Source organism: Notechis scutatus, chromosome 2 (assembly GCF_049901735.1).
Source record: "Notechis scutatus isolate UNSWTSFEM ecotype Mainland chromosome 2, rNotScu1.2, whole genome shotgun sequence".
NCBI classification, from domain to species: Eukaryota; Metazoa; Chordata; class Lepidosauria; order Squamata; family Elapidae; genus Notechis; species Notechis scutatus.
Window position 1 is genome coordinate 178,095,978 of NC_142010.1, and position 15,826 is coordinate 178,111,803.

General features: G+C 35.3%; 1 protein-coding gene across 5 annotated transcripts in view; it reads left to right on the forward strand.

Moving 5' to 3' along the window:
• Positions 1-15,826, forward strand: part of FSD1L (fibronectin type III and SPRY domain containing 1 like) — a 40,871-nt gene that overhangs the window by 15,515 nt on the left and 9,530 nt on the right. For 2 of the 5 annotated variants that reach the window (XM_087957506.1, XM_026680600.2), the window contains exons 5-10: positions 3,747-3,769; positions 6,984-7,105; positions 8,497-8,706; positions 9,678-9,776; positions 11,957-12,086; positions 13,943-13,975. In XM_087957506.1, the coding sequence (XP_087813632.1) occupies positions 3,747-3,769; positions 6,984-7,105; positions 8,497-8,706; positions 9,678-9,776; positions 11,957-12,086; positions 13,943-13,975 (617 nt within the window). The remainder of the gene's footprint in view (positions 1-3,746; positions 3,770-6,983; positions 7,106-8,496; positions 8,707-9,677; positions 9,777-11,956; positions 12,087-13,942; positions 13,976-15,826) is intronic. The other 3 variants (XM_026680601.2, XM_087957507.1, XM_087957508.1) reach the window with 2 other exon arrangements.

Sequence of the window (15,826 nt, forward strand, 5' to 3'; positions counted from 1 at the left end):
AAGGCTACCTCTACAGGAAAATTAAAATGTGCATATGAGATCCTTAGGAACTGGCATTTTCTTTATCCAAACTTTTTCAAATTCCCAGCTTTTGAGCATGTGCAAGTTTTCCATATTTGTTTTCTTTATTCATTGTTGTTATTCATTGTTCAGTGAATATGGATGTTCTATCAAATACTTAGAGAGGAAATTACTGATTGTAGCAATTTCTTTTTTCCCCTTATATTAAATGGTTCTCCTATAACAGGGGTGTCAAACTCAAGGCCCAGGGGCCAGATCCAGCCCACAGGGTGCTTAGATCTGGCCCACAGAGCCACTCTGGAAACAGGACTGGCCCGCAGTGCCTCTGCCAGCAAAAACAGAGCTCGGGATGGCCGGATGTGGGTCTTCCTGAGCTCTGTTTTTGCTGACAGTGGGTTGCAGGAGGCCATTGCACCTGAAAACAGAGATCGGGAGCCTTTTTTTCTGGCAGAGTGCTTGGGCCACCACAGGCATCCGTGACATAAGTGATGTTGAGCTGGCCATGCCCACTCTGGCCCCTTGAGGTCAAACACAACCCTGATGCGGCCCTCAATGAAATTGAGTTTGACACCCCTATCCTATGAGAATATGCATTTGTGCAAAATTAATATTGAATTATAATCTTTTTTTTAATTTCAAACAAGTTTTATTTTCAAGACAATACATAAATACACATAAACACAAAACATAAAAGCATAAAAAAATCTCTTTTCTGAAAGTTGCTTAGTCCCGGGTTAAAACTCTTGGTACAGACACAAGTTCAGTTTCATATTCATTTTACATACCATTTCATATCTTATTAACATTTTCAATTTTCTATATAACTTCTCCTCTCCTTTAAATTTTCTCAATTTTTTTTTCCTCCTCTCAATTCATATCATAATATTTATTATTCTTTGTCTGTTCTATTCCAGCCAATCATTTATTTTTCTTCTTTAAAAAAGAAGAAATACTTCTCCTGTACACTATATGGAGTATGATGCCTTTATCTTTTTCCCTTATATTTATAGTACCTAATATAAAATACATAACATACATTGGGATTCTGTCTGGTACATTCTAAAATTATACTGTATTATCAAAAATAATACAAATCTATTCATTAGTATTGATATTCATTCATATCTTAGACGTTTAACTCATTACTTTTCAATTAAATCACATACTTTTATGAGAGCCCTATTTTCCATAATTATCCCCCCCACATCACATATTATAGCTCAATATTTCGTTGAAATGTTCCTCCTTCTTCTACTTCAAATCTCATTTCACAAAAGATTTTGCTAGTATACCATGTTCTAATCATTAATTTTAACAATCATTTATATCTTAAACATTTTATCCATTTCAATTGAATATCATGCCTTTGTGGGAACACTTATGCTTTCCACGATTATTACCCCCACATCACAATCTTGAATCATATTTCATTACAGTACTCTCTTTTTCTTAACAAAAATTTCACTTATTTATGTTAGATATTTTATCACATTTTAAGCTACATATTATTTCTAATTTTCTATAATTACTTCTAAATACAGATATAAAAATGCAATCTTATGTACCTTTCTAGAATCCCATTAACAATAAGATCTATCCATTATCTCTGAAAAACTTTTGCTTCTTAATATCTTGCTCCCCACCATTAGAGCTTCTCATCCCTTCCTTTCTCCCTTGCTTCTTCTTCTCCTTGTCCTCTTTAACCCCTTGTCTCTCCACCTCCCTTTTATTCTGCTTTCCCCCTTTCTGTTTCTTAACATAATGTCCCTTTTTCACCTTATTCTTCTCTTTTGGGCTGTTTTTTCAGATCTTAAAGACCTCTTTTCCTTTTTCTCTTGCTTTTTCCCGTCTCCAATCAAAGTCCTTTTTTCATCAAAGATGGCTTCTTCTTCTTCTTCTTTGTCCCCATCATCCTCATTCTGCTTCACATAAATATAAACCGCCATTTCTAAGTATTGAAAAATAGTACCAAGTCCATCTTCCCCTCCTTGTTTTTCTCTTTCATATTTTTGATATATAAGTTCCAATCCATCCACAGGTGATGCCATTGTGTAGAGAAAAAGTTTTTCCAAACAACCACCCAGATGATTTAATCAGAAATAATTTCCAAAGGTTCCAAAATCACCAAACAATCCAAACAGACTGTTTCTTTTAAATACCTTCTTTTTCTTCACTTTTTCTTTCTGAGGTTAAAGTAATCACAAATCCTTTTCAAATATATTTTTTGGAAGTTTTTAAACTCTTTGCAATTCTAGGCAATCTTCTCCTTATTTTCAAATTTTACTCTGATTTTTTTTCCCACTCTCCCTTCCCACTCACAGCCAAAAAGATTTTTTTTCCCGCTGTCACTTTAGGAAGGAGAGTAGAACAAAGAAAAAAAACTTTCCCTTTAGGGTATTCGCAGCTTGTAGCTCTCACAAGGAACAATATATCCTTAACAGCTTTCAAGGTTCCAAATCACTTTCTCCCGTCTTGTCCCGGTTAAAAGCACCTTTCACTTTCTCCAGCTTTCTCCCTCCTGCACTTGCTTACCCGGCTGCAGCTTTCTTCGTGGCGGCCATTACTGACTGCCGTTCCTCCGCCTCGGGAAAAGGGAGTTTAGCCGGCTGGGGAGGGGGTTTGCGGCACCCCAAACCCCTTGCTGGATCCCCTATCTTCAGCTGCCTCTACGGGCAGCTATATCCCCCAGATCCAAATGGATCGGGGAACCTTGGCGGCGAACGCAGCAGGGATCACGCGGTTGCAAATCCCTGCCGCGCCGAAGGCTAACAAACCGGAAATCAATATTGAATTATAATCTTGATTATTTTTCCACATGCAACTTCTAAGGAGGATTATAGGTTAACAAAAAAAGAACCAGTAATTCTTTAAATGTTAGATTCAATTTCAAATTTTATCGGGCTGAGTTTTAACATTTTTACTCCAATTTTTTGTTTCATTTTCTGTTAACTATTTCAAAAAATAACAATTACCTCACAACCAGAATATGTTAATATATTTTCTGTCCAAAACTAAGTAATAATATTGTTTGAGGTGCAGAATATATTTTGATTGTACAGATAAAAAAATAAAGTATATCTGTAACTATATAAGTGGCATTCACACAACTGTCTAGCAAAGTAATTTGCATTTATTTGGGCTGCACAGATTCTGCAAAAGATACTTTAGCATGTACGAGGCACCTCTTTTCAAATAGCTGAAGCAGGCCCATGGCTTTTCAGGCTTACACAGGTGCTTCAGAAACTGCTGCAGTAGATCTTTTGCTGTGATGCACAGACCTTTGGAGTTGGTTGGGGGCAGTTTCCAAAAAGCTACACAAGCCTGAAAAGAATATGGAGTTGCTTTATTCAAAATGGAGTGCTTAGTACATGGTCCTGCATGTTACCTCTTTTGAAATATTTGTGTCGCCCTAACACCAGTTGATTACTATTGTGCCCAAGAAATCAACAAGAATCTCTTCGATGTTCCTGAGTTGGGCGATTCCTTAATATCCCAGACATTTGATGGCATATTATGTACAGTTTGTGTGTACTTTCAGTGGCTTTGTTGCTTATTACTGAATGTCTAATTTGAATTAACAATGGCTTATGATACAAAATCTTCAATTATAACCTTCCGATTGACCTTGTGAATCATTCACTAACTCTTTCTTGCATGTTACTGCAGATGAAACTTGCATGAAACCATTAACTACCTTCTCTCTCTTCTTCCTGATGCACCTCAAGGCTGCCAGACAGATCAAGGATAGGTACAGTACAAACTCATTTGATTCTGTTTGTAATTATTCTTAATTAGAGTTGAGAATTCTAGAATCAGGTCGTTTTTTCTGATGTGATTTATGCAACCAAAAGATTATGCTTTGCATGGTGACATGCTGCATTGCTCTGTTTGGCCTTATGTTTCCCTATGCCTGTGGTGTGTATTAACTTTCACTTGCAAAAAGGATCTTTTAAACAGAAATTAGGTAGGATAATAATAATTTTATTTTATGTTAGTCTGTTATCTCAAGAGAAATTTAAAATTTGGTTGGAGGTTCTGGTAGATCAGAATTGGTAGCCTGGAGGGGGGGAAGGGCAGGCGCTTTTAGGCACACATGTGCATGCACAAACAGCCCCCCATGCACGAATGGGGCTGCGAGCCCCCACACAATGCAAATGGGTCTGCAAGTGCCTGTGCAACATTCGCGGCGATGCTAGCACAAGTGGGGGATGCATGGGCACACATACACACGTGCGCACTGGCCAGCCACTTGTGCGGCCTAGTGGCCAAAAGGCCACAGCCTGGTAATGGGCCACAGTCCCACAGGTTGAAGACCCCTGTGATAGACGATCTCAAGATGTTTGTTTCCATGATGCTAGATATAAATATTGCAATTTGTTAGTATTCTTCAGTGTGACCTAGTAAGCTGAAATTTGATATGGAACATATTTCCAAAATAATCAGATTGCTAGAAAAGATTTCAAGTAGAGCTTTTCTACATTTGCTCTTTATACTTGTACTTCATATAGGTGAATAGATTATTTTTTTATATATACAAAATATTTGGCATTTTAAATAGATTCATGTCATGGAATACTGAGCATAAAAATGAACCGTGTCCACTTCTATTACACAAACCAAGGCAGTTTATTTCTTATTAAGGGAGCATGGAGCAAATCAAATGGTTCATAAAATGGGTGTTGTTCTATTTTTATGTTTTCCTGTTAGATAGCAAGAATCTGGATAACTACCATTTATGAACCATTGTTATTATTTTTTATACTTGTGTGTTTAAACTTTGCTCACATATAGCTTTCTTTTTAAAATATCTTATAGGACGCCCTTAATAAAAGGAACAAGACTTAAGAATATTACGCTCCAAAAGGAAATGTAACAAACCTACAGAAACATAAAATAAATATCTGTTATGTGCCTCGTCTGTCAACCTAGAGTTTCTAAGTTCAATAACCAATCATTAAGATGTTTTCTCTTGCAATAAATGCCCCTTTTCAGACATATTTGCATATTTGTGTGTAGACATATGTATGAATATATATTAATGATATATACAGTTGCATAGCACTTCTGCAGTACTAATTAAAACATTCATGCTCTTTTTTCACAAGCCTTAGAAAAGAAGTTTAAGGAGTTACTAGTTATTAAAGTGATTCTGCAAACAGTGGCATCCTTTGCAGAGGAGTACACAATTGCTATAATTGTGCAAGTTCCAAATTTTTTTCTATTCAGAAAAAGTTATTCTATCTTTTAATTCATCTGCAATCAAAGTCCATTATAATAATTTGCCCTTTCTTAAAGCTCCTTTCTTTATAGTTTTATAGTTTCAGTACTCAACATACCTCCCCTGTTCTATATTTTTAAACCTGTGATCTAATTTTCTAAAATAGATTTAGCATGCTCTGAATAAGACTTAAGTAGGAACTGAAGTCTCACCATAATTGCCCAGCCATGTATTAGTCCAAAATAGATTCTACAAACCTAATGTCATTTACATATTCCACAGTGCCTGTATTACATCTTTAAAAGTCACTCACTATAATGTTTGTTAATTATTTTGATCTATTGGGATTTTTTTATACTAAAAACTTATTGGAGCTTACAAAGCTCTCACCCAGAGTGATAGAGGATTGTTTTAATATTTTTATTTTGATTGGTTCCTCAGCCCCTTGCATCATATCCTAAACCAGTGGTTCCCAACCTTTTTTTCACCCCTCACCCCTAAAGAAATCTCACTCGAACCTCGCACCCCCTGAAATTTATATTTTGCTCAGTTAAGTTAATCCATTGCAAAAGAAAAAAAAATGCCAACATATAGCCAATATCCTATTATTTACCTGGACTTTTCTCGCACCCCCTGGAATATCGTCTCGCACCCACAGGGGGTGCGAGCACCCCAGGTTGGGAACCCCTGTCCTAAACTTTTCCTGATGGTTTCTCTCTCTCCTAAATATGTTAAGGATTGGCAGTAAAAATTCCCCTTCCACTGATGGGCATTGGAAATTAACTTTATGTGAACGGAACCATGCGTATACATTTTAAGATTTAACTCTGGCTTCCTTGTTACTACATTTGTAAAGACAAGGGGGAAATATGTATTTTTAAACCAAGCAATTGATCCTTAATACACAACATAGATATTGTAGTTAAAAGTAATGTACTTAAGTCACTGTTCATTACAAATAAACTATGTAGAATGAGAATATTTTGGCTATAAGCCTTAAGCATTTCCCAGGTGACCAAATCATTAATACCACTTTTGCCATCTAGACAAGTTTGTTGATAATTCATTAGGCAGCTTGTGGAGTATTTATTAATTAAACAAATTGATATATCTGGCCAACACACACATAGGTGACTCAGAGCTGTTTACAACATTTAAAAAATTTAAACGAACACTATATAATAAAACCATGCATACACACCCAGCCCTGTAGCAACAATAATACAATTAAATCATTGATTGATTGGCTACATTTCCATTAGTGATCTCCAGGCCTGCTGACAAATCCATATTATTAGGGATTTTCAGCAGGGTGGGAGACAACTGTTTCTTAGAGGGAATGATGTTCCATAAAGAATCCTTAAATAGGATATGCAATTAACATTGAAAAACCTGAATTTTATATTTTCAGTAAATCATTTATGATGCCAATTACTTAGTACACAGTATATGGAAAAGCAATTAACTTGTCAATTAAGTTTTATTTATTGCTTGCGCTAGGTACAGGATTGCTAAATGTTTGCTGACTACCCAAACAAAATCTAACTTGTTACTGTCTCTTGTCTGCCTTTAAAACTGTTCAGTAAGTGTGACTCATAGAGAATGTGCTACTACATGTAGTTTAGCACGTTTCTAGATTTCAGTAGGTTGACTAAAAATTTTCTAAGTAGTTTGCATATTATACTGTACAACATTAAATATTATCAGAAGTTTAAAAACCTGTTTTTCTAATTCCTAACTTTAGAGTCACAATGGCGCCAGCATTCCGCTTGTCTTTGAAACCTAGAGTGAGTGACAATATGACACACTTGATGGTGGATTTTTCTCAGGAGAGACAAATGCTTCAGGCGCTGAAATTCTTGCCAGGTAAAAAACAGAATATGGCTTTCAGGAATGAGTTACAATATAATTCATCTGTAAATAAATATAATAAAGTGTTTCCTTTTTCCATAGTTTTTTAAATATATCTTTGAAGTGAGGGGAATAGAGAAGTAATGAGGTTCGTTACTGTGTACATTGCAGTGTAAGTTGTGTTTTATATTTTTTAAAATGCCTATTCAACTAGTACCAGATTTAGCTGCAGTAACTAGCAAAGACTAAATGACAGTGGGGACTAAATAGTCTATTATGCATTCTAGGAGGTGGAAGTATTACCAAATAGACACATGAAGAATCACAACATTATCTTATTAACTTATGCCGCTATTTCTATTATTAGTCTTCAATAAGCTTTGCTTCTCTCTCTCTCTCTCTCTCTCTCTCTCTCTCTCTCTCTCTCTCTCTCTCCCCCCCTCCCTCAGTCCCCCTGCAGAGCCAATTTTATTTTGTGCTATCTGTATGTTCACAAAAACTTGGTTGAAAATCATCAGGATATTAAACCTGATACTATATGGTGGGTGAATCTTTTAGGCTGGTAGTATAAAGCACCAAATACTTAGTCAATTTTAAACATTCAGATAACTGTAATTTTAATTCAGCACGATGAACAGTGGAATGTAAATGAACTGAGGCACAGGTGACTGCAATTTTGAAAGTTATACTGAGTGACTCATTGGTATTTCAGTACAGAATTGTCCAAAGTTACTGGTGTGTACATTTAATTGACATTAATTGCTGCTGCTTCTCATATTTCTTTCCACTCTATCATACTCACACAAATAATTCTAGAACCAGATGACTTCTTTCTATTTGTGACATAAAAGTACAAAACTTCAGCCACTATTAATGGGTGCATATTTTACTGAAAGCATTCACAGTATTCACTTTGCTTGGAATGTCCTTCATCTTTCTCAAGCAATCAGAGATGATGATTGGCACTGGTGTTCAAAAAAATCTACAATTGAGAGACTTTGCAAGGACTTGCTCTTGTTTCTCCAACAAAATGTAGAGCAAGAAGCACTTGAATCAAAGTGAGGTTCCATTCTGATTCAAGAGAGAAGTGAGCAGTCTGTGGACTGGTTCATATCCAAATTTTCTAAGTAAACATCAGTGGTTTATGGATGGGTTCACCCGCAGAAGCCATAATTTATAAACCAAACCATAAACTATGATTTACAGTCTGTGGTTCACAAAACCTAAACTAGAAGTAGAAAATCTACTTAGTAGCTTTGTTTTATGTTGGAAGGTAGTCATGTTGTCTAAATATAAGCTGTGTTAATGATCAAGTCTATATTCCTCCAGCTGAATTTTCCTTAAGCATAGTTTAGAAGTAGAAACTCTACTTTATCAGTGTTTTCTTTACTTATATTGTTTAACAGTTCCCAGAGCTCCAGAGATTATTTTAACAGACTGTCTGGTAGCTGACAACGCTGTAACAGTAGTATGGCAAATGGCCGAAGAAGACAACAAAATTGATCACTATATACTTGAATTTAGAAAAACCAATTTTGATGGGCTTCCTCGCATAAAAGATGAGAGATGTTGGGAATCTATAGATTACATTAAGGGCACTGAATATACATTATCAGGTAATTATCTTTTTGTTTTCTCTTCAGATTATGTTGAATTTTAGCAGTCCTTGATTTATGAGCACAATTGAACCCAAAATTTCTGTTGCTAAGGGAGACATTTATTAAATGAATTTTGCCCTATTTTACAACCTTTCTTGCTACAGTTAAGTGAATTACTGCAATTGTTAAGTTAGTAATATGGTTGTTAAGATAATCTAGCTTCCCCATTGATTTTGCTTACAGTAATAGGGTAGTTCACTATTGAAAAATTGCCAATTTAGAGTTAACAAGAACTATTATAATATCACATGTCACAAAACACCATTTCTTAACAGTTACTGACAGTCTTAGTCATATTAAGTTTTTTATAAAATTTGTTTCACAAATCATGACCATTCATATGTCTAAGTCTTTCTGGATTATGGGATCAGTTGAGAAGGTGTTGCAATTTCTACACGCGTTTCAATTTTTAACTTTGTTTTTTACTAAGTTATCATTAGTGTAATTGAAATGAATAGAAAAATGAAAGAAACACTTATCTCAGCTGGGTCTAAGACAGGGGTGTCAAACTCAAGGCCCTGGGATGCCGGAAATATTAAAGGACCGTCCTGTGGTGCCTCTAGTGGCTAAATGGGCTGCGTGCGCCCTTCCCCACATCTCATGTTCACCTTCCATTGCCTTCTGCAGCACTCTGCCGGTTGAAAACGGACCGAAAAACAATGTTCTTCCAATTTATGCATTATCATTGTATCTCATAATTAAGCCTGATTCTTTGCTTTTTAGTATCTAAAAGATCCATTCTTAATTTTATGTATCTTGGAATATGTTTAATTCATTCCCCATATTTTACCCTTACTAGAAATGAATAGTCAATTTGAATTGTGGGTGTGTTTATATGTTTGTATACAATCTTTGTTATGCCGCTAACTCTTTTCTGTTTATTGTAAAATCTTTGTATCTCTGAAGGTTTTTTTTCCTACTTCTTCCAGGACTAAGGTTTGATTCAAAATATATGAATTTTCGTGTCCGAGCTTGTAACAAGGCAGTGGCTGGAGATAATTCAGATCCTGTAACTTTAGAGACGAAAGGTAAAATTGCCCACCTAAAATTAGCTTCATGTACTGTCTTAAATACTGGTGGGCTTATCAGATATGAACTTGACTACTAAGGAACTATCTTTGGGCAGTAACTGTATCTCCATTTGATGTAATTTAGCATTTGAGTTATGGTCTTGATACTGGACAGTATGCTTCATCAGAATTTGCAGATTCCATATACACAGAAAGATCTACAAATAGGTGCAAATCTGTCTCAGCTAGCTTTGACATTTATTTAAGTTTAAGGAAAGCTTGCAAATATGGCAAAAGTGTGAAAATACTAAGAATGTCATTTGGTTGATAAAAGGAGGACCCAGATTGTTGGGGGCAAAATGCTGATTCTGTAAACCAGGGGTCCCCAACCACCGGTCCGCGGACCGGTACCGGTCCGCGGAACAACTCCTACCGGGCGCGGCTTGCTGGGCGCCGCCATCTTTTTCATGAAAAAGTGCTTCCGGTGAGCTTTTCCGGGTAGAAAGCTCACCGGAAGCACGTTTTCATAAAAAAAAGATGGCGGCGCCAGCATTCGTGAGCTTTCCGGGTAGAAAGCCATTTCTACCCGAAAAAGCTCACCGGAAGCACTGGCGCCGCCATCTTTTTCATGAAAAAGTGCTTCCGGTGAGCTTTTCGGGTAGAAAGCTCACCGAAGCACGCTTTCATCAAAAAAAAGATGGCGCCAGCACTTCGGTGAGCTTTTCCGGGTAGAAAGCCATTTCTACCGAAAAAGCTCACCGAGCTACTGAGCGCCGCCATCTTTTTGATGAAAACGTGCTTCCGGTGAGGTCACCAGAAGCACTTTTTCATCAAAAAGATGGCGGCGCCCAGCTGATGCCGGTACCGGGCCGCGGCGTCAAAAAGGTTGGGGATCACTGCTGTAAACCATTTAGAGGGGGCTCTAAAGCACAGTGCAGTGGCATATAAGTGTAAGTGCTATTGCTGTTGCTATATGTACTTTGTATAAGAAAAAATATGTGAAACTTTTAATAGCAATTATCACTGCCACAACATGTACAAAAATGTTCTGAATATTATTTCTGGAATTGAATGCCAAGGATTATTTAAGGATAATTGATTTTAAGTGTTGCTTTAAAAATAAATTGTACACATATACAGTATAATTCATTGCAGTTAGATTAGAACTGCCAGAAAGTGCTTTGGAGTGCTGTGTTTTTCAGCTACATCTGTTAACGTTGAGTGCTTTGTGGAAGATGCATTAATATTTTATTTATGCTATTTTTAATGGACTAAATCGTCACTTAGAATAATTTTCAAGTTTAGCATTATACAAATGGCTCAGTTTTCTAGAGTTACTCTCTTCTAGAGAATGTTTAAAGTTTTATATTAAAATAAGAAATACCTGTATAATGCACTCTAATGTAATATAATATTATATTACATAGTTTCTAACAATGGAGACAAGTACAACAATGTAGACACATTTAAGTGATAAAAATAAACTTTAAATTTCCATAAAGCATATTCTATAAGGAATGTGATTCAGTTCTGACTGCTCGGTTATTCTAATACTTCTGGCTTCTGGGAATGTTAGCCATCATTTCATGGACATTGTTTTTGTTGCAGTAAAAATTGAAATATGTTTCTGAGTTTTATCATTTAAATACTAAGCTTTCTCTATTTAATACATTTATTTAACCATTGAAAGATCAAATGATAATAACGTAGTGCTCTATCAGTTAGATTAGCATGTTTTTTGTCCTTATATTGGTTAAAATTGAAAAGAAGTACACTGTTTTTATTTATAACTGTTACCAGAATTCCCTTAATATCAAAATGGCATGGTTGTTTTCCATTGTATATATATATATCTTATTCCTTAATTAAAACTGAGAAATGTGATGGGATTCATTCTTTCACATTTTAAAACTCAGGACTAAACTGTACATGTAATTGACATTTTTAAACTCTGGTCAAATGTCCAGGCTTTGAGGGTGAAAAATGAAGATATTCTCATGTTTTGCTTGTTGCCGAAAAATAACTCATTTTAGGCTTATTTATTTTTGAAGGTGCTGGTATTCTTATTTTAACAAAAAACACTTAGTTTAAGGGGCTATGAGTTTGAGGGGCAATGACTCCGAGAAAGGACTTGGCATTAAATAAAGATATTTATTTTCATATTTATTTAAATAAAATTCTATTTAATCTTTGTTCAGCTCTTATATTCAATCTTGATGGCTCATCATCTCATCTTAACTTAAAAGTTGAAGATACCTATGTTGAGTGGGACTCTACTGGAGGGAAAAGCCAAGAAAGCAAAACAAAAGGAAAAGAAAACAAAGGCAGGTGAGAAAACAGAACCATTCTAAGTAATACTGCAGAGAAGAAGTTGGATATGCATAAGGGATTAAAAATATATTCATTTTCTTCAGTTTTAGAAACCCTTGCTATTGATTCTTATTCATATTATTAGCAATCTGATTTTGGATTTTACATATAAATGATCCTTTATAAAACAGATTTTTGCATAAACTAAAAATATGAAAAATAATGTGAAGGTTATGAAGGTTATGTCACAATAACGGGGAATTTTTCTTTAAATGTACAATAGAAAACCTTAACTTAGTGAACAATTCTGTAAATTGAAGATTAAGATTTTCTTACCAAAGAAATAAAAAGTGTGGAGCCCAAGGTGTTAGAACAAATTAAAACCAAAGCTACTTGAATACATTTTTAAATGACAGTCAGCAAACAGCATAACACCCATTAACAGATATATGAGGCATATATTATCTTTCATCAAAGGAATGGCATTGCCTTTGATATCATCAGAAATCTTAGTGCTCATTCAAATGACTGGAAGAAATAATATTTCATGGATGTGTGTATATTATATATGTATATTGATAGATAGATAGATAGATAGATAGATAGATAGATAGATAGATAGATAGATAGATATTGTTGATTTATTCTATTGCTCAGGCTTTTGAAAGAACCCAAAACAGTGTAGAAAAGGAATAATAAATAGAAATAAATTTAAAAAAATAACGAATAATCAACTTCCCTAAGGGGAATAATAAAAACCAAACAAACTGATGTCTATGGAGATTCTCAGTCATCCAGGTCATGGTTGTCTCAAAGGTACTTTTTTCAAAAGGTAAGTGGACTTTGTTTTTCCTTGAAGATGATGCTTCAATTCTGAACTAATGAAACTTCTCAGATGAGAAGCAAAACGTCTTCAAGGAAAAACAATGTCCCCTTGCTTTTTGAAAAAGTACTTTTGGGACGAACAAATTGATCTTAAAAGGCTGGCACTTGAACCTATCCTCAGCCATCATTTAAAGCAAAATTGGGAGCATAGGGAATTCTATCAAATAATTCTATAATGGGTAAGTATTATCATCAATAATATGTTTAGTTTTTAAGTAATAATAGTTATTTTTGTATTATTTTAACCTTACTGTATGCTGCCCAGAGTCATTCATTTTGTGAGAATAGCAGCTACATAAATTCTATAAGATAAATACATTATAAACAGACAAACCCCTACTTCTCATCACTGTGCTGGGTACCAGTCTTGCTGATGCAATCATAAGATTTAGGGCTTTATCAGTACTTTAAATTGGGCATAGTAAATCACAATGTAGGTCATTAAGAATCATGGTTTTGTTTGTGTCACTTAGATACACATGTAATAGACCTTAAAGCTGTGTCCTACCCTAACCAGATATGATGTGTTGCTGTGGAAAAATTGTGAAAATAATTAAGCCATGAAGCAGCAAATCTCTGCTTTCTTGGTTCAGGTAGCGTCATGATAACCATATCAGCCATGGTAAGAACAGTGAGAGAAGTAGGGAAAGCTTAATGTCAGCCAGAAGTTCACTAGTTTTTAAAGGATGTTTATAGAATCACTTCTTTAACTGAAATATTTGCTTATATGGAGAGCTAACAGCGAACAGTGTCTGGCCATAATTTGCCATATTATCTGGCAGACTACCTATGGGTAAGTATACAAACTAGTTAGCACCAATTCTGGATTAACATGTGACAGTGTTACATATCAAACAAGTAGATGACTTTTTAAAATAATCTTCCTCCCATAGTAATAATTTAGAAATTGTTTTTTTAACTACTGCTTTTTAAATACAAAACTATGTGTAGCAGAAAATAGCCTTTAACAAACTATTTTTATCTGACAGTGGCCAGATTACCTTTCTGAAGAACAGTACAAGGTGATATTGTGTCTCCTCTTAGCCATAGGGTTTAGCTCTAGCTTTACTCTTTGTTTTTTCCCTTTCAATTCTGTCTCTCTGTAGACTTGGCATGAATCCCACAGCCTTTACCAGTACACAAGCCACTGTATTCCAGTAGAACCTTCAGTGTGCTTTAATTTGTCACTTTTTGCATAGCCCCTCTAATTTCCTTTGTGCAAAGCATCCAAAGCATTGTTACTTGTAATAATTTACAAAGTAAGAGGTAATTAAGTTTAAATGAGGAAAATCTGAAATAGGAACCTGCCTAGCTTGTTTTAAATTTATTCCATTAATAAACAACCACATCCTGGTAAAAATAAGCATACAAGCACTTTCCCTTTAAAAATATTTCCTTGTGTACATATGCTCTTTCATATTCATTCGCTCATGCACACATGTATACACAAGTGGGGGAGAGTTTGAGGTAAACAACGTAATCAGCATTGGAGTGTCACAATATAAGTTCTACCCTTTTTATGTGTTGTTTGTATGTTTTCACATGGAAGAGGCAAAGATTATAACACAGTTCAGCTTCTTTTGATGAATGCCTCAAATCATGCAATTGTCCCTACATATGTATACCAATATGGGATGTCCTTTGCCCACAGGATTTCTCAAATGGGTAGTTCTATTTACTGTAATATTATGCTTTCCTACCCTGAGCCAGTCTGATCAGCTTTGTGCTGCACTTAAAAAACTTAAGCATTCTTGTTTTATGCATTTTTCAGATTCAGCCAGTTACGTATCACATATTTAAACTATATATAGATAGAATCTGTTTCTGGGCAGATTACGGTCTTCCTGTCTCTCTTACACTGAAGTGTGTGTAATATTCACAGGAGATAGTGGACCATTTACTCCATAATAATGATGGAGCCCATTTACTTCCCAATTTGAAGTAAATGGAAGTCTCTGTCACTGCAAGAATTAAACTGAGGTATTTGCTCCTTAAAACTATCCAATAGAGTCATTTTTAGGCAGACTCTGCTCTTTACTACATTGTTCCTCAGTCTGACTCTCTTGATAAATCTCTTTGCTGAAGTTGACATCAAAACAGACACCCTTTTTCCAGAGGTGGTATTCAGCAGGTTCTGACCAGTTCTGGAGAACCAGTTGCAAAAATTTTGAGTAGTTCGGAGAACCGGCAAATACCACCTCTGACTGGAGATTTTATAGTATCCTTCCCCTGCCACGCCCACCAAGCCATGCCCACAGAACCAGTAGTAAAAAAATTTGAATCCCACCACTGCCTTTCTCCAAAAATTGCAGTCAGATAGTGAAATGAATGGATAAATGTGGAGCACTGTATTAAGAGCTTTGGCTATATCATTATTAGAGGAGAGTGATTGGTAAAATTCTGTGTTGACTATGTGTCTGCTGCAGTATGAATTAAAACATTGGTTTCTTCTGCCTTCTGTAGATAGACTAGATAGAATTCTACATCAAAAGAATAAAACAGACTTTCTTAATCGGACAAGTTTTTATAATTACCCTGCATGTCTTTTCATACAGAGAGATTGTTCTAGTCAAAACATTTTTTTTGTTTGAATAAACAAAGTACCCTGGAAATAGTACAGCTCAACTACAGTGGCTTATCAAATCAAATTAGTTTGTATGCATCATGGTACTGTCCTAATACAATCACATAATTTGGCTTGTATTCATGTATTGATTGGTGGTTTTGAGTATGACAACTATTTAAAATTATAAACGCTGTTGAGAATACTAGTAAAGGCTGTTAATATAAAAATATTTTCTGGGTGAAGGGAACTTGGAGCACACCGGAAAAATAGCATGTAAAGTTTTAGAGGGGTGGGGGAGTATTAATTT